Below are 18234 nucleotides of genomic sequence, written 5' to 3'. Positions count from 1 at the left end.
TGAGGATAATATTTGCCACTGGCTTGTGGTAGATGGCCTTAACTATATTGAGAAAGGTTTCTTTCACTCCCATCTTGCTGAGAGTTTTGATCAAGAATGGGTGTTGGACCTTATCAAATGCTTTTCTGCATCTATTTATATGATCATGTGATTTTTCTTTTTCTTGTTGATGTTGTGTATTACGTTGATAGATTTACAGATGTTAAACCATCCTTGCATTCCTGGGATGAAACCTACTTGATCATAATGAATGATCTTCTTCATGAGGCATTGAGTCCTATTTGCCAAGATTTTGTTGAGGATCTTTGCATCTGTGTTCATCTGGAATATTGGTCTGTAGTTTTCATTTTTTGTAGCATCTCTGTATGTTTTAGGTATTAAGCTGATGTTGGCTTCATAAAAGCTATTTGGAAGTGTTCCTGGTTTTTTGATTTCATGAAAGAGTCTTGCCAGGATTGGTAGTAGTTTCTCTTAGATTCGTGAATCCATTTGGGCCTGGGCTTTTTTTTTTTTTTTTGGCAGACATTTGATTACCGTTTTAATTTAATCAATAGTAATGGGGTTGTTTAGATATGGTACATCCTATTTATTCAACCGAGGGAGGTTATAAGAGTCCAAGAATTTATTCATTTCTTCCAGATTCTCATTTTTAGTGGCATAGAGTTTCTCAAAGCAGTTTCTGATTACCCTTTGAATCTCTGCAATATTGGTAGTGATCTCCCCTTTTTTATTTCTAATACAAATTATCAATTTTTTCTCTCTTTCTTTCTTAGTTCTGCTAATGGTCTATCAATCTTGTTTATTTTTTCAAAGAACTACCTTCTGCTTTTGTTGATCTTTCGGATTGGTGACAAGTCTTCTGTAAATCTTAAGGATGTTCCCTTGAATGTAATTCCCGTTTTGATCTTGCTGCTTTAAGAATTGTGTCTCTATCTGTGGGTTTCATCTCTGTGACTAGGATGTGTGTTGGGGTGTTTTTCTGGAGTCTCTTTTATTTGGTACTCTTCAAGCATGCAGGATTTGATCGCATATATTCTTTAGCTCTGGAAGTTTTTCTTTAATAATGTTCTTGACTGTTGATTCTTCCTGAAGATTTTCTTTCTGGGTATCTGGAACTCCAGTGACTTTTAAGTTGTTTCTGTTGAACTTATCATAGACTTCTATTTTCATTTATCACATTCTTTGACTAATTTTTCTATTGTCTGTTCATTTACTTTAAGGTTTTTTTTTTCCAGTCTCTCCCGCTGTATGGAGTTGTTTTGTATCTCATCTTTCAGTGCACTATTTCTATCCTCATCTTCTGTTACCCTGTTGAAAAGCTTATCCATTTTGTCATTCAATTCGTTTACTGATTTTTTCAGACCTTTTATTTGACCTGTTATTTCAATTTGGAGTTTTCTGATTTCTGTCTTCAAATTTTCTTGGTTCTCATTAGTGTTCTGTTCAACTTGATCCATGGTTTCTTTGAGTTCTATGATCATCTTCCATATTTCTTCTCTAAACTCCTTATCTGAGAGACTGACTAGTTGGTTGGCTGTTTTCTGGTCATCAGTGTTGCCATCTTCATTCTCTATGTCTGATGCTGGCCTGCGTTGTTTCCCCATTGTCACACTTGTATTTGGGTTTTTCTACACGTTGTGGTGATAGTCATTGGCTGAATGATGTGCCCAGTCACACTCCTCTCGCTCCACCCTCTCTGGGAAGGTCGACTTGCCTTCAAAGAAAGGGAGCCCTCTGTGGATGAAGCCTCACAGAGGTCCAAATCTTAGGCCCGACCACGAAGCAGGGAAGACAGTCTGGAGAGAAATGCTGGGCTTCAGAGATCCAGCACAGTTCCTAGTGTAATTTTTTTCTTTTTGTTGCAGTGGCATTCTTTCATTAGAAAGAGCGCATGATCGCGAAGTGGAGCTAAGTGCTCTTCTGGAGCCTCTGGGAGAGCAATTTTTCTGGGCCCTTTTCAGCCCACTCCCAGAGGTTCAGGAGACAGAACAGTAGAAAAACACGCACAGGCAACACTCACAGTTTCTCACAGTTGGGATCCATACCGAAAAATGATCTTATATCTAATGGAAACAATAATAAAATAAGAGTTAGCTGCCATTTTAAGAGGAAGAAAGAAGTGAAAAAAAGACAATAAAAAAATTAAATCGTAATGGTTTCTTTGACAATAAGTGTTTTTTTTTAATCATTTCTCCTATTTTTTCTGGATTCAGTTTTTAATTTAAGGTGCACATAACTAAATTCTCTCAGAATTTTGTAGGAAATGCTAGTTTCCTTGATTTTGGGAGTACTTGAAATCACTATAATCTTACATTTTAAAGATTATTTTTTGCTCGTAAATATTTATTGCTTCTTTCTTTGAACAATACAATGGTATACATTGCATAATTATTACTATTTTATACTATAATTTTAAATTTAAAACGTATCCTTTTCATTATTTAGAAAGTCTGACATTTTATATTTATGTAAATTTACGTTAAAATGTGTACTAGCTAGTCATTTTTCTAAAGTACTAAAGATGGAATTTCTGTTCATCAGCATTCCAATATATTGCTCCAATCAATATATTTTATACATTATATTTGAATTCATATACTTTAACCTTAATAAACTTAATTTGTTTAATTATTGGTTGGGAAAACATTTTATTGGTATTCTTTAATCCAAATGGCATTAGTTTTGCTAAATGAACTGTTTTAGTTATTGCTTCATGAATTCACTTTTAGTATTTGTTTAATAGCTATATTTCAATAGCACTGATTTATTTTATTGTGACCACTACTTATTTTGTTTTAGGAATTTATTAGAAGATTGAATTTACAAATACAAGAAGAAAGAACAAGCTTTAAAGAAATCCAGGAAAAAGAAAGAGCACATTTGCTAAAAGTGCAGCATTTTGCAGCTGTGAAAATTCAAGCTACTTACAAAGGTTTTTCAGTTCACAAAAAATATGGTCCAATCATAAAAAAACAATTAGAAGCTAAGAAAAGAAAAGCATGGGAGTGGAAAGAAAAGGAAGCAAAAATACGGAATATAGAAAAAGAACAACTTAAAAGATTAGAGGAGAAACAAAGTGTAGAAAACCAGATTAGAAAACAAAAAGAAGAAGAAAGAAAAGAAAGAGAAAAAGAGTATGTAGAAAAAAAGATGTTACTGAGACAAGAAAAGGGGCAACAATTATATCAGGAAAAATTAAGATTTAGAGAACATACAAGCAAACAGCTAATGAAAGGTAGAGAATTGAAACAGGGAAGGTATAGTGTCAACTATTTAACTGTTACAGGTATAGTGAAGGACAAGAATGATGCAGCCAAAAATCTGGAGGATAATGCACCAAAAAAGTGGGGCTATGTCCCCCTGTGTCTAGTTGAAGAATTGAAGAGTAGAGAAAATCTTTGTAGACATAATATATCAAAAGAATCAAGTCTAATACAATTAAAAGATCTTATATCAAGCAAAAAAATTTTGACAGAGTTGAAAGTAGAAGAAAAACTGGAAAACTTAGCAAAGCAGCAATGTTCAGGTAAGTCAGTCAAACAAGAAAAAAATGGAAATCTAGAGAAAATGTCTGATTTGGAGAACCAAGACCTAAAAGAAAATGCTATGGAATGGTTTCAGCTACAAGAAGTGAAGTTAGACACTCAAAAAGAGGAAACTGTGAAAAATGTTATAAAAGAAAATCTTATTCATAGACAAGAAACACAAATAATATTATTCAGACATAATGAGGCAATAAGTGAAATGGGGAGAAATGAACCACAGGACATAGTCAAAGACAACCAGGAAACAAAGGTATTGAAAGTGGAAAAAGATGTGACATCAGAACAGGATGGAATAGCACATGAGAGAAATATTTTAGTGATAACAAGTAAACCAAATCCTCTACCTATAAAAATAGAAGAATCTGAAGTCATGGAGAAAAATGAAATAATGCAAAACCTAGAAAATGATTTAAAACACAAAGAAACTAGTTCAAATCTTCAAAACAATGCTCCATATGACCACATGGTTTTTTATACTAGTGATAATGCAAAGATAAAATTAGATGAAAAAGTAAATAAACAAGATTTTAGTTTAGATAGCAGTACTGTTTGCAATGACTTGGGTGGAGATATTGCAAAAAACAATTTAGTTTTGACAGAATTAAATTCTCCTCTGGTTCAGAGTAAAAGAATTCCAGAACCCTGTCATGAAAATAGCACAGAATGTGGAAGAGGTATGACCTGCTCTTTGCCTGAGAGAGCTCTCCTACTGAGTATTCAAGAGAAGAAACTAGAATGGGAAAAATCATTTAAACCTTGGCTTGAAATTTTTAAGCAAAATCAGCAAAAAAAGATATCGAAGAGAAAGAGGCCCCAAAAATGCTTTGCCAACATCCTCCCACCTTTAAACACTCTAGAAATTCTTCAGCATGGTCCTTGGGATACATTAATGAAGGTATTTTATATTTTTATAAAACATTTTTGGTTTTGATTTTAGTTGGCTTCTTAGAATGTAAATTAAGAAATATTAGAAGACACTTTGTCTCCAGAATTTTTTCTCTTCTGATTGAAGTAGCATTGTACTGTGTATAAAAGGTTTTTTTTTTTTTTTGCATATACTGTTGAAAATATTTAGACACTAGAATAATTTCACCACTTGAAAGTTAAATTGGGATAAGGGGGACAATTTCCTGGTAAAGGCTATAGTTGGACTTTGAATGTTGAATTTTTGCACTTCCCTTGCTGAACTGTATAGTGAAATGTTGCTATATTGGAAAGGTGGGTATGTTGAAATAAAATCTCAATACAATTTTTGAGGTCATCCTTTTCAGTGAGAACATTTGATGCAATCCTGCAGCCCATGTTCAAGAGCTGTTATTAAACGTTTGAGAGTGGAGGCTTTTAGAAAGGTGTGAGCTGAGTTACAGAAATAATCTCCTAACTCAGTGGAAGTTTGCTTTAGTCTTGGACACACCAGCACCCAATGTCTCTTTCTAGAATGAAGCTAATTTCCCTCTACTTGAGAGAAATCTAAAGTGTCACATCAAAAAGTAATTATTTAGTGATTGTACTGTAAAACCTTCATGAATATATACCTTAAATGTAAAGTCATTGTCTAGAATACTGCTAATATCCTGATAGTGGAAGACATGTTTTTAGGAAAAATTTAGATAGGAAATGGTAAATATATGAGTGTTTCAAATACAATAATATTTTTGTTTTTGTTTTTTGGCCTCACCTGGTGATGCTCAGAGGCTTGGGGGACCATATAGAACACCGAGGGATCAAACCGTGGTCAGTCCTAGGTTAGCGCATGCAAGGCAGATAGATGCCTGCATCACCACTTCAGCCCTACAGCAATGTTTTTTAAATAGAAAATTAAAATTCATATCAAAGAGATCTTCTATAGTTTCAAAGTTCACGTGATGCCATGTTACTTTTAGCAAATTCTCCTATGGCTCAGAGAAAAAATAATTCAGAAACTCTGTCACGAAAATAACACAGAAATGGAAGAGGTATGACCTGCTAGGTCACCTGCGGAGACTGTACTGTGCCCTGAGTTAGTTCTTTGTCCTGAATGTCTTTCCATAGACTTAAAAAGGAAACCCCAAAACCTCCATTAGTATGCCTTTTTGCTAATTGAAAGAAAATCTGAAATACTGAAATTTTTCACCTTCTTTGGGGAGAGTGATAGAAATTTGAGGGGGAAGTTGACTGACAGCAGTACTTAGAGGCTACTCCAGGTTCTGTGCTAAACTATCACTCCTGTCAGTGTTTGGGAATCACATTTGGTGTTTGGCATCAAAGCAGGGTCAACCTAGTGCAGGTAACTATCACTCAATAAATATTATTTTCAAAGGATTGAGCAATAGTACAGCAGGAGGGCATTTGCCTTGCATGTAGCCAACTCAGGTTTATCCCTGGCATCCCATATAGTCCCTTGAATATCACTAGGAGTTATTCCTAAAAACAGAACTAGGAGTAACCCACTCAGCAATGCCGGGTGTGGTCAAAATAATACAAACAAAATTTTCTGCTCATAATCAGTTTATTTTTTAGAATAAAGTAGACAGATATAAATTGTTTGTCTATGGAGCTTATATCAGTTCAACAATAACACAGATCATACTTTACTGTAGAATTGGAAATGCTGCAAATAATTCCAGGGTATTCTTTGAAATAAACAAGTGAATTTGGTGCCAAATTAGGGAGTAAACTAGAAATGTATCATATTATTATTATTTTTTTGTTTTTGTTTTTGAGCCATCCCTGGTGGTGCTCAGGAGTTACTCCTGGCTCTGCACTCAGAAATCGCCTGTAAGTAGGCTTGAGGGACCATATGGGATGTCAAGAATCGAACCTGGGTCCATCCAGCTCTACAGCATGCAAGAAAAACACCCTCTGCATCACTCTGGCCTATTTCTATGGAGATAACTTTAGAACATCCAATTATTTAATGTTATGATTTCATGTAGGGAATAAGATTGATAAATACAACTTATTTGTTAGTAAATGTGCATTTCAGCCTGTGGAATTCCTTTGCTTTGTTAAGAATTTCAAAAAAAAATTTGCAAGGTCAATAAGTTTTGATTAATTTTTGTTTTGTTTTGTTTTCGGGTCACACCCAATAGTGCTCAAGGATTACTGCTGGCTCTGTAATTAGGAATTACTCCTGGTGTTGCTCAGGGAACAATATGGAATGTTGGTGGTGGAACCCGGGTCAGCCACATGCAAGCAAGCATCTTAACCACTATATGTACTGTCACTCTGGCCTACAGTTTATGTTCACTTTTGATGAATGCTGTTTTCTCTCCAATGCTGTTGAATACTATAGGTTACCAAAGTTACATTTCAAGATTTGCCTAATTGTAGCATCTCCACACTGGCAGAATGTTCAAATCTTCAGTTTCTTTCTCTTCAACGCTGCGGATTAACCAGTTTGGACAGCCTGAGTAACTGCAAAAAACTCAAGTACATAGATGCACAGGTCTCTTTTCTATTGTTTCCATTCTTTATATTAAAAAGTATAAGGCATTTTCATGTTTATGCTTAATAAGTGACAATTTTGAAATAACCTTTACTAAAATAACATGTAAGGTAGAGTCTGAAGAGATTAGAGTAAAAAATGTGAGATGCACAGAGCAAAAAAGATTCTGTGGATATTGTGTTTTAAAGAAAATGCATTTGGGTGGGTTACTTTTTATAACACATTGCATAAGAAATTGAAACACATTTTATTTGCTCTTGGTTCTGTGAGCTGTCAGTTAAGGTCAGCTTGTGTGAGCATTTATGATGTATGTTGTGTTGACTCTAACTAGAAGTAGGCTTAGAAGGTCCCACATGCCTCCTCTATCTGCCCAGTTTTTAAAAATATATACCTCTATTGTTTGTTTCATTCATCTTGAGCTTCTTTTTATCATGGCTGCACCTGAAATTTGAACTTTCTCCCCCAAAACAAAACAATAGCCCCCAAACTCCCAATATTCTAGTTCCCATAAATCATAAAAGCCAATAAATAATCAATTGATTAAAACCTGAAACTTTGTGGAGGGAATGATGGATGTGTGAATCTGAGGTTGGGAGCGTGACTATGGGCCACCAAAGTGACAAACTCCCACAGTCTACTGAGTCCTAATGAATCCTGTATACAGGATGTACTTCTACCCACAAAGACCCAAAGCTTTGACTTTAGCATTTTAGGGTCAGGCTTTCACACAGAATCTTGTCATGTAATCAGATCTACATGGAGGTATTCAGGTTAGGTATTTTATCAACATAGATCTGTGAGGTAAAAAGACAAGTTTTTAGACTCTTCCCTCTACAAACAGTCCCCCATAGAATGGTGAAGCAGGATTTGGATTAGGAAAGAAGGCATTCTGTATTCTATTTTTCTGTATTCTATATTCCTATACTCTATTTCCTGTATTCTATGTTCTTGTATTCACTCTTCCTGTATTCTCTATTACTACATTCTATAGTCCTGTACTCTACATTCCCACATTCTATAGTACAAAATTCTATATATCTGAATTCTATATTCCTGAATTTTATATTTCTGTATTCTATACCTATAGTCTCTATTAATATATTTTACAGCAATATATTCTCTATTCCTGTATTCTATTTATATAATTTATATTCCTGTTTTCTGTTTTCTATATTCCTGTTCTCCTGTATGCTATATAACTTTATTCTATATTCCTGAATTCTGTAATCCTGTATTCTATATTCCTATAGGAGAGAACAAAAATTTCTTAGCCATCTTTGAGCCACATGTGAACTGAGAACATAAGATCAGCTTTTTTTGTTTTGTTTTGTTTTTGAGCCACACCTGGTGATGCTCAGGGATTACTTCTCCTGGTGATGCTCAGGGTTACTTCTGGATATGCACTCAGAAATCTCTCCTGGCTTGGGGGAACACATGGGAAGCTAGGGATCAAAACAGGGTCCATTCTGGGTCAGCCTCATGCAAGGCAAATGCCCTACCGGTGCACTATGGCTTCGGACCTGGGATCAGCTTTTTTAATAGGTTCTGAGTTTTCCTGCTAATGATTCTTTGGGACCCTTGATTGTGCCCACTGATCATAACCATTTTCTGTTGGAAGACCTCTGTTTCAAAGACATCAGTCTTTTTCTTCCATTTAAGATGGAGATGTGGTACTAAGTTTTATTTCCATTATGTATTGCATCCTTTTTAGTTCAAACTGGCATTGCTTTTGCCAAGACAATTTTCTGTTAAAATATGAGAGGGAAATAACAGAGGGTACCTAGTCCAAACAACTATATGATCACTAAATAGTAATAAAAATGATCAGACTTTAACACCAAATCCAAAGCCAATGACAATAGAATCGATACACAATCTACAACAAGCTAGATACAGAGGGGATCACTGATACTAGCAGCCCGGGGAGTAAGGGAGGGGGATATCAGATGCATGCTGGGAATGGGGGGGAGGGAGGTCAACTTCAGTGGTGGGAATTCCCCTGACTCAATGTTAATATGTACCTAAAATATTACTATGAAAGATATGAAATCCACTTTGATCAAAAATAAAAAATTATATAACAAAAAAAAAAAAACCATGAGATTAATGGGGCCAGAGTGGTAGCACAGTGGTAGGGCTTTTGTTTGCCTTGCATGCCGCTGACTCAGGACTGACCTCGGTTAGCTCCTCAGAGTCCCATATGTGCCCCCGAGCCAGAGCAGTTTTTGAGCACATAACCAGGAGAAACCCCTAAGCATCACCAGGTGTGGCCCTAAAACAAACCAACCAAACAAACAAACAAAGACATGAGATTTCTATGCTTCCATCTGCTTAAGTAAACTGAGGTTATATGCATAGATGTTTTTGACATATTTTTGATTAACTACTTTTGTTATGAACTATGTTAAAATACAATACTTTATCTGTTTGAGATCTTAAAAAGGAAATTATCATCTCATCATTGACATATGATTAAGATACTGAGACCAATACAGTATATTGCAGACATGGGCATGTGTAAGTAAATATATAAACCTGCATGTAAAATATAAAAATAATTTAATATATTTATAAGCTTTGAAGGAACAAGTTAAAGAAAACAATAAAAAGACGGTGGAAGCAAGTATGCAGATTTTTAACTATGGGGGGCACATCCACTAGTCTCAGAAGTTACTTCTTTACTCCTGACTCTGCACTCAGAAATCACTCCTGACAGGCTTAGGTGACCATATTCACATATGAACTGGTGATTGAACCCAGGTCAACTATAATCAAGGCAAATGTCCTATCCTCTATTCTGTTTCTTGCCTCCTTCTTTGTATTTATTAAAAATAAAGCCTTTATAAGAATTGTTATCAAATGCTCACTCTAATTTTCTAGATTCTGAAATATATTGTTGTACATCCTCTGCATTTTCTATATTTAAAAGTATTCTCTATATATCCAAATCATTTATTAGTATAAGTTTTCATAGGTATCTTAAAATTAATTCTGTAGTCATTTGAATGCCTTATACTCCTTTTTACAAACTTAAAATATGCCTTTAATATGCCATTGAAATAAAATGAATGCCACTTATTCTTTGTTATAGGAAAACCATATTGAGGCTATCAACTGTGAGGACTTAGAAAATCTCTCTGTTGTTCTTCTGAATAAAAATCAACTCACCTCACTTCATGGCTTGGATGGCTGCATTAATATTCAAAGCCTGGAACTTTCACATAATAAAATCACACGAATTGGTAAGAGTGGTAGAACAGAAATATTTGTGATTATGCTTTGTTCCACTTGCTTCTTTCCAAGACTGACCTAGTCTAGAGTGTCCTCCTTTCTCTCTTCCTACCTTATAATCCATAAATTCAGCAATACAAGTATCCTTTTTGTTTGAAGCCAGTCTTCCTGAGTTGTATAAATATATCCGCCATCTCCTAAGGAATTGGAACCTTATCCATATTTTTTTAACCTGGTTTCTGTTAGTGTTATTTGCTTAAACTGTTATCTCATCTCTCCTGTGTGTTGATGAGAAGTTTTGTGCATGCGTGTTCTGTTCTTCACTTACCTTTTCCATCAAATTTGCCTCTTTTCCTATCAAAATTTAGCTTAAATTTATATTTTTACTATTTCCATGCTCAAAAATGTGAAATAAATATGTCAATGTATTCACTATCTCAGTTTAGCTAGCTTGATATTAAATTCATAATTTATGTATTTATTTTCATATCTTGGTAAAAACATACATGATGGCTATTGGATGTTAAATAGTTGTCAAAAATAAGGAGCTAGGTAAAATAGTACATTAGATAAAATTTTATTGTTTTCCTTAAAATTAAAAAAAAATTAGGGCCCAGAGAGATAGCACAGCGGCGTTTGCCTTGTAAGCAGCCAATCCAGGACCAAAGGTGGTTGGTTCGAATCCCTTTGTCCCATATGGTTCCCCATGCCTGCCAGGAGCTATTTCTGAGCAGACAGCCAGGAGTAACCTCTGAGCACCACCGGGTGTGGCCCAAAACCAAAACCAAAAAAAAATTTTTAGTCACCAACTCTTAAAAGTGATAGTGATTTCTTGTGTCAGTTACATTCTGAGCTTGCTCATTTGCTTTTAGTCATAAAATTGTTGAATTACATAATGCATTTTTTTTCCTTCGAAGGAAGTGTGGCTTTTCTGGGGTTTATCAAGGTTATTTCTGGCTCTGTGCTCAGGGATTACTACTGGCAGGACTCAGAAAAGCATATGGGGTTCTGCATTGGCCTCTTGCAAGGCATTTTGGTTTATGTATCTATATTTTTATTGAAAAAAATCTTCATTTAGATATGCAGTTTATGTCTTACATTAGAGTATTTGTAGGAAGTACAAATACATACTAAATTTGTTTGCTTTTAAGGATGCTAAAGTTGGTTGTTAAATAGTACAGGAATTGAACATCTGAACCCTCCATTATAAAGTTTTCTTTCACCTTTTATCTTATGCTTTCATTTATTATTTATGTCACTTGGTTTAATAGTAGATAATAAAAAGTGGTTTTCTAATTTATTATTCTCACTATTTTTAAGCTGGAATATCGTAGAGTTTATAGGTTGACATGGAAATTAACACTTACCTTTTCTGTACACACAGAAAAGAGGAATTCTAGAAGAATTCATAAATACATAAAATATGTAATGTATGAATTTTTGACATAGATAAGCTTCTTGCTTTGAGACCTAGCATGACTTCTTGCATATGGAAGATACTGATACTCTGTATCTTCCATTCAAACTCTAGTTTAAAAATACATATAGAAATAACTTTGTTATTATTGGAATGAAAACAAGTACATCATAATGTATATTACTATATTGGCACACAGCGAAACAAGCTTTAATATAAGCAAAAGGACATTTTATACTCCACTTATAATTGTAAAAGGACATATCCACTTCATCCCCATTGCCAACAGTGTTGTTAGGGATATTGTTGTATTTAGTGGATTTCCTGGGATAGGATATATTCAAATTTATATGCAAATTGCCATAGCATTAAATGATATACCTGAGGTACTTCTGTGTAATATAGAGTAAACAAGGTTAAAATAATGCATTTATATCTACTATAGACATATCAAATACAGAGAAAACACTGTATTTATTGATGTGAGAAAGTAAACATGAGTATATGTTCTCATAACTGTACATAAGAAGGTCAATTTTCTGAAGACAACTTGGAGTTTGTTTTGGACTCTGTTTTTCATCTTCAGGAACTTCTTAGGAGAGATTCTAGTTGTGTGAGTGGAAAGCCTAGAAGTTTTTTCTGTCAATGATATATGGATGCTTAGCACTTATGAAGGAGCATTTATGAAGGCTTTGTATTTATAGTTAATAAGTTACTATTTCATGTTATACTATTTCTTTAATAGGTATAATAAAGTTGGAAGCAATAAGATATATGTAGCTTCAAGTTTACTTTGTTCCAATTCATACTAAGTTGTAATTGCTAACTCTAATTGCTCTTTTAGTAGAAAATAGTCACCTATTGGCTATTTGATTTTCTTTGCATTTAAGTAAGTACATTCTCAATATTCAGCAAAATTGTTTTTCTGATTTTTATCAAGAAAATATCTTGCAATAGCTTTTAGCAGATACATAGAATTGTTTACCGCTACACAGGTTTAGGATTTGATTTAGTTACTTTTATTGTAAAATTATTCAAAATGTCATTGATTTAGGGGCCGGAGAGATAGCATGAAGGTAGGGTGTTTACCTTGCATGCAGAAGGACGGCCATTCAAATCCTGGCATCTCATATGGTCCCTTGAGTCTGCCAGGAGCGATTTCTGAGCATAGAGCCAGGAGTAACCTGTCAGCGCTGCTGGGTATGACCCAACCACCACCACCACCAACAACAACAAAACCACATTGATTTATAAGAACAAATAATTATTAGCTCATAAAGTTTCTATCTTGCTATTTTAGGAATGGTTTTAATTTAGTCTAATATTGATTTTATACCAGAAGTTTATTTCTTAATTTATAAATTGAATGTTAATATATTTTCATAAAATGTCTTTTGAGCAAAGACACTGTTATTTTTCTATTACTTTATTTTTTCCCTTTTTTTCTTTTTTTTGAAACTATTTTTTCGTTATTTAAACATCTTGATTACATATATGATTGTGATTAGGTTTCAGTCATTTAATGAACACCCCTTCACCAGTGCAATATCCCCACCACCAATGTCCCAAATCTCCCTCCATCCCACCCCACCCCAACCTGTACTCTAGACAGGCTTTCTAGTTCCCTCATTCATTCACATGATTATGGTAGTTCTCAGTGTAGTTATTTCTATAACTGCACTCACCACTCTTTGTGGTGAGATTCTTGAAGTGAGCTGGAAGTTCCAGCCCTCCTCTCATTGTCTCTGATATTGTTGCGAAAATGACTTCTATTTTTCTTAAAACCCATAGATGAGTGAGACTATTCTGCATCTCTCTCTCTCCCTCTGACTTATTTCACTCAGCATGATAGATTCCATGTACATCTATGTATAGAAAAATTTCATGACTTCATCTCTCTTGATGGCTGCATAATATTCCATTGTGTATATGTACCACAGTTTCTTAGCCAGTCGGTGAAGGGCATCTTGGTTGTTTCCAGAGCCTGGCTATTGTGAATAGTGCTGCAAAAAATATAGGTGTGAGGAAGGGGTTTTTGTATTGTGTTCTTGTGTTCTTAGGGTATATCCCTAGGAGTGGAATAGCTGGGTCAAATGGGAGCTCAATTTCCAGATTTTGGAGGAATCGCTTTCCATAGAGTAGACTAGATGGCTCCCACAAGCAGTGGATAAGAGTTCCTTTCTCTCCACATCCCCGCCAGTACTGATTGTTCTCATTCTTTGTGATGTGCGCCAATCTCTGTGGTGTGAGGTGGTATCTCATTGTTGTTTTGATTTGCATCTCCCTGATGATTAGTGACGAGAAGCATTTTTATGTGCCTTTTGTCCATTTGTATTTCTTTTTTTTTATCAAAGTGTCTGTTCATTTCTTCTCCCCATTTTTTGATGATTAGATTTTTTTCTTGTAAAGTTCTGTCAGTCCCCTGTATATTTTGGATATTAGCCCCTTATCTGATGGGTGCTGGGTGAATAGTTTCTCCCACTCGGTCGGTGAATCTTGTATCCTGGGCACTATTTCTTTTGAGGTGCAGAAGCTTCTCAGTTTAATGTATTACCATCTGTTGATCTCTGCTTCCACTTGTTTGGAAAGTGCAGTTTCCTCCTTGAAGATGCCTTTAGTCTCAATGTCATGGAGTGTTTTACTGACATGTTGTTCTATATACCTTATTGTATCAGGTCTGATATCAAAGTCTTTAATCCATTTGGATTTTACCTTCGTACATGATGTTAACTGGGGGTCTATGTTCACTTTTTTGCAAGTGGCTAGCCAGTTCTGCCAGCACCACTTGTTGAAGAGGTTTTCCCTGCTCCACTTAGGATTTCTTGCTCCTTTGTCAAAAATTAGGTAATTGTATGTCTGTGGGACAATGTCTGAGAACTCAAGCCTATTCCACTGATCTGAGGTCTGTCTTTATTCCAATACCATGCTGTTTTTATAACTATTGCTTTATAATACATTTTAGTTGGGGAAAGTAATGCCTCTCATTTTCCTTTTCCCTAGCAGTGCTTTATTTATTCGAGGGTGTTTATTGTTCCAGATGAACTTCATAAGTGTTTGATCCACTTCTTTGAAGAATGTCATGGGTATTTTTAAGGGGATCACATTAAATATGTATAATGCTTTGGGGAATATTGACATTTTAATAATGTTAATCCTGCCAATCCATGAGCAGGATATGTGTTTCCATTTTCGTGTGTCCTCTCTTATTTCTTGGAGCAAGGCTTTATAGTTTTCTTTGTATAGGTCCTTCAAGTCTTTGGTCAAGTTGACTCCAAGGTATTTGAGTTTGTGTGGCACTATTGTGAATGGGATTGCCTTCTTGACTTCCTTCTCTTCCCTATCATTATTAGTGTATAAAAAGGCCATTGATTTCTGTGTGTTAATTTTGTAGCCTGCCACCTTGCTATACAAGTCTATTGTTTCTAAAAGCTTTTTGGTAGAGTCTTTAGGGTTTTCTAAGTAGAGTATCATGTCATCTGCAAACAATGAGAGCTTGACTTCTTCCTTTCCTATCTGAATTCCCTTGATATCTTTTTCTTGCCTAATCGCTATAGCAATCACTTCCAGTATAATGTTGAAGAGGAGTGGTGAGAGTGTACACCCTTGATTTATACCAGAATTTAGAGGAAAGATTTTTAGTTTTTCTCCATTGAGGATAATATTTGTCATTATCTTGTGGTAGATGGCTTCAACTTGATTGAGAAAGGTTCCTTCCAGTCCCATCTTGCTGAGAGTTTTGATCAAGAATGGGTGTTGGACCTTATCAAATGCTTTCTCTGTTTCTACTGATATGATCATGTGATTTTTAGGGGTTTTTTTGTTGATGTTGTGTTTGATGTTGATAGATTTACGGATGTTATACCATCCTTGCATTCTTGGGATGAAACCTACTTGGTTGTGGTGTATGATATTTTTGATGATGCATTGGATCCTCTTTGCCAGGATTTTGTTGAAAATCTTTGCATCAGGATTCATCAGGGATATTGTACTGTAATTTTCTTTTTTGGCAGCATCTCTGTCTGGTTTTGGTATCAAAGTGATTTTGGCTTCATAAAAGCTGTTTGGGAGTGTTCCCATTTTTTAATTTTGTGAAAGAGCCTGGCTCTTGAAAGATTTGAAAAAATTTATTAGGAAATCCATCTGGGCCTGAGCTTTTCCTTTTGGGCGGATGTTTGATTACAGTTTAAATTCCCTCAGTAGTGATGGGAGAGTTTAGATATGCTACATCCTCCTTACTTAAATGTGGAAGGTTATAAGTGTTCAAGAATTTTTCCATTTCCTCTAAGTTCTCATGTTTAGTAGCATAAAGTTTCTCAAAGTCGTCTCTGATTACCCTTTGGATCTCTGCAATATCTTTCGTGATCTCCCCATTTTCATTTCTAATATGGGTTATCAGATTTCTCTCTCTCTTTCTTTGTGAGTTTTGCCAATGGTCTATCAATCTTGTTTATTTTTTCAAAGAACCAACTACTGCTTTCGTTGTTCTTTTGGAATGTTTTTTGGTTTTCCACTTCATTGAGTTCTCCTTTTAGCTTTATTATTTCCTTCTGTCTCCCTATATTTGGTTCTTTTTGTTGGTCATTTTCTTATTTTTTGAGCTGCATCATTAAGTTATTCAGGTATGCCCCTTCTTCCTTCCTGATGTGTGCTTGTAGAGCTATAAAATTTCCTCTAAGGACCGCTTTTGCTGTGTCCCATAAATTCTGGCAGTTTGTGTCTTCATTATCATTTGTTTCCAGGAAAGTTTTGATTTCCTTTTTGATTTCATCATGGGCCCACTGGTTGTTCAGTAGCAGGGTGTCTAATTTCCAATTGTTGAAGTTTTTCTTCTGTGTGCCTTTGTAGTTCACATCTAATTTCAGAGCCTTGTGGTCAGCAAAGGTAGCCTGCAAGATTTCTATCCTCTTGATTTTATGGAGGTATTTTTTATGTGTCAGCATGTAGTCTATCCTGTTTTTTTGGGGTGGAGTGTTTTCTCTCTCTCTCTCTCTCTCTCTCTCTCTCTGTCTCTGTTTCTGTCTCTGTCTCTGTCTCTCTCTCTCTGTCTCTCTCTCTTTCTTCCATTACTCTTTTCAGGGCTTGTATGTTTTTGTTGGGTTTCAGTCTGATTGACCTATCAAGTTTTGATAGGGCCGTGTTGAGGTCTCCCACAATTATTGTGTTATTATTGATTTCTTCTTTCAGATTTGTCAGTAATTGTATTAAATAATTTGCTGGTCTCTCATTGGGTGCATATATGTTTAGCACATATTGCTTGATTAGTACATAGTGTCTATCTTTGTCCCTTACCACTTTTCTGAGTATAAAGTTGGTGTCATCATATATTAATATGACCACCCCAGTTTTTTTGAGAGTGTTGTTTGCTTTGATGATATTCCTCCAGCCTTTGATTTTGAGTCCATGTTTGTTCTGACTATTCAGATGTGTTTCTTGCAGGCAGAAGAAGGTTTGATTCATATTTTTGACCCATTTACCACTCTGTGTCTTTTAATTGGTGAATTTAGTCCATTGACATTGAGGGAGATGATTGTCATAGGATTTAATGTTATCTTTGTAGATAAGTTTGCTGTGTTTGTTGGTCTCTCTTGTCTTAGAGGAGACCTGTCAGTTTTTCCTTTAAGGCTGGTTTATCATCTGTGAAGTTTCTGAGCTGTTGTTTATCCATGAAGCTATGTATTCTTCCTTCAAACCTGAACGTGAGTCGGGCTGGGTGCAGTATTCTCAGTGAAGCATTCATTTCATTCAGTCTTGTCGCAATATTCCACCACTGAATTCTGGCCTTGAGAGATTCTTGTGACATGTTTGCTGTGAGTCTTAAGGATGCTCCTTTGAATGTAATTTTCCTTTTGATTCTTGCTTCTTTAGTATTCTATCTCTATCTGTGGGATTTATCATTGTAATGAGAATGTGTCGTGGGGTGTTTTTCTTTGGGTCTCTTTTAGCTAGTATTCTTCGGCATGCAGGATTTGATTGCATGTAGTCTTTAACTCTGGGAGTATCTCTTTAATTATGTCTTTGGCAGTTGATTCTTTTTGGAGATCTCCTACCTGGGTCTCTGGGACTCCAATGATTCTTATGTTGTTTCTGTTGAGTTTATTAAAGACTTCTATTTTCACCTGTTCACATTCCTTTAGTACTTTTCCTATTGCCTGTTCGTTTGTCTTAAGGTTCTTTTCCAATTTCCTCTGTTGTGTTGAGTTTTTCTGCATCACATCTTCCAGTACTCTGATTCTCTCCTCAGCTGCTGATTCCCTGCTGGTGAGGCCATCCTTTGATGTTTTCAGTTGAGCTACCGTGTTTTTCAGGTCTGTTATTTCAGTTTGGAGTTTTCTGATTTCTGTCTTCGTGTTCTGTTCAGATTGATCTATGCTTTCTTTGAGTTCTTCAAACATCTTCCATATTGCTATTTTAAGTTCCTTATCCGAGTGGTTAATTAGGTGGTTGCAATTTATTAGGTCATCCGAGCTTTCGTCTTCATTCTCTGTGCATGGTGTTTGCCTGCGAGGTTTCCCCATTGTCACGCTTGTAGTGTGGTTTTTCCTGCGTGTTGTGGTGGGGTTCATTGGTTAGAAAGAGTGCGTGGCCTCCAAGCGAAGCAGAGCGTCCACGTTCTT

General features: G+C 35.5%; 1 protein-coding gene across 1 annotated transcript in view; it reads left to right on the top strand.

Annotated features, from left to right (window-relative positions):
* LRRIQ1 (leucine rich repeats and IQ motif containing 1) overlaps positions 1-18234 on the top strand; it is a 187082-nt gene that overhangs the window by 23130 nt on the left and 145718 nt on the right. Inside the window, exons 7-9 of the mRNA XM_049782952.1 lie at positions 2800-4440; positions 6820-6972; positions 10064-10214. Of these exons, the coding sequence (XP_049638909.1) occupies positions 2800-4440; positions 6820-6972; positions 10064-10214 (1945 nt within the window). The remainder of the gene's footprint in view (positions 1-2799; positions 4441-6819; positions 6973-10063; positions 10215-18234) is intronic.

Source organism: Suncus etruscus, chromosome 11 (assembly GCF_024139225.1).
Source record: "Suncus etruscus isolate mSunEtr1 chromosome 11, mSunEtr1.pri.cur, whole genome shotgun sequence".
Lineage (NCBI taxonomy): Eukaryota > Metazoa > Chordata > Mammalia > Eulipotyphla > Soricidae > Suncus > Suncus etruscus.
This window is presented reverse-complemented; position numbering and strand designations above follow the sequence as displayed.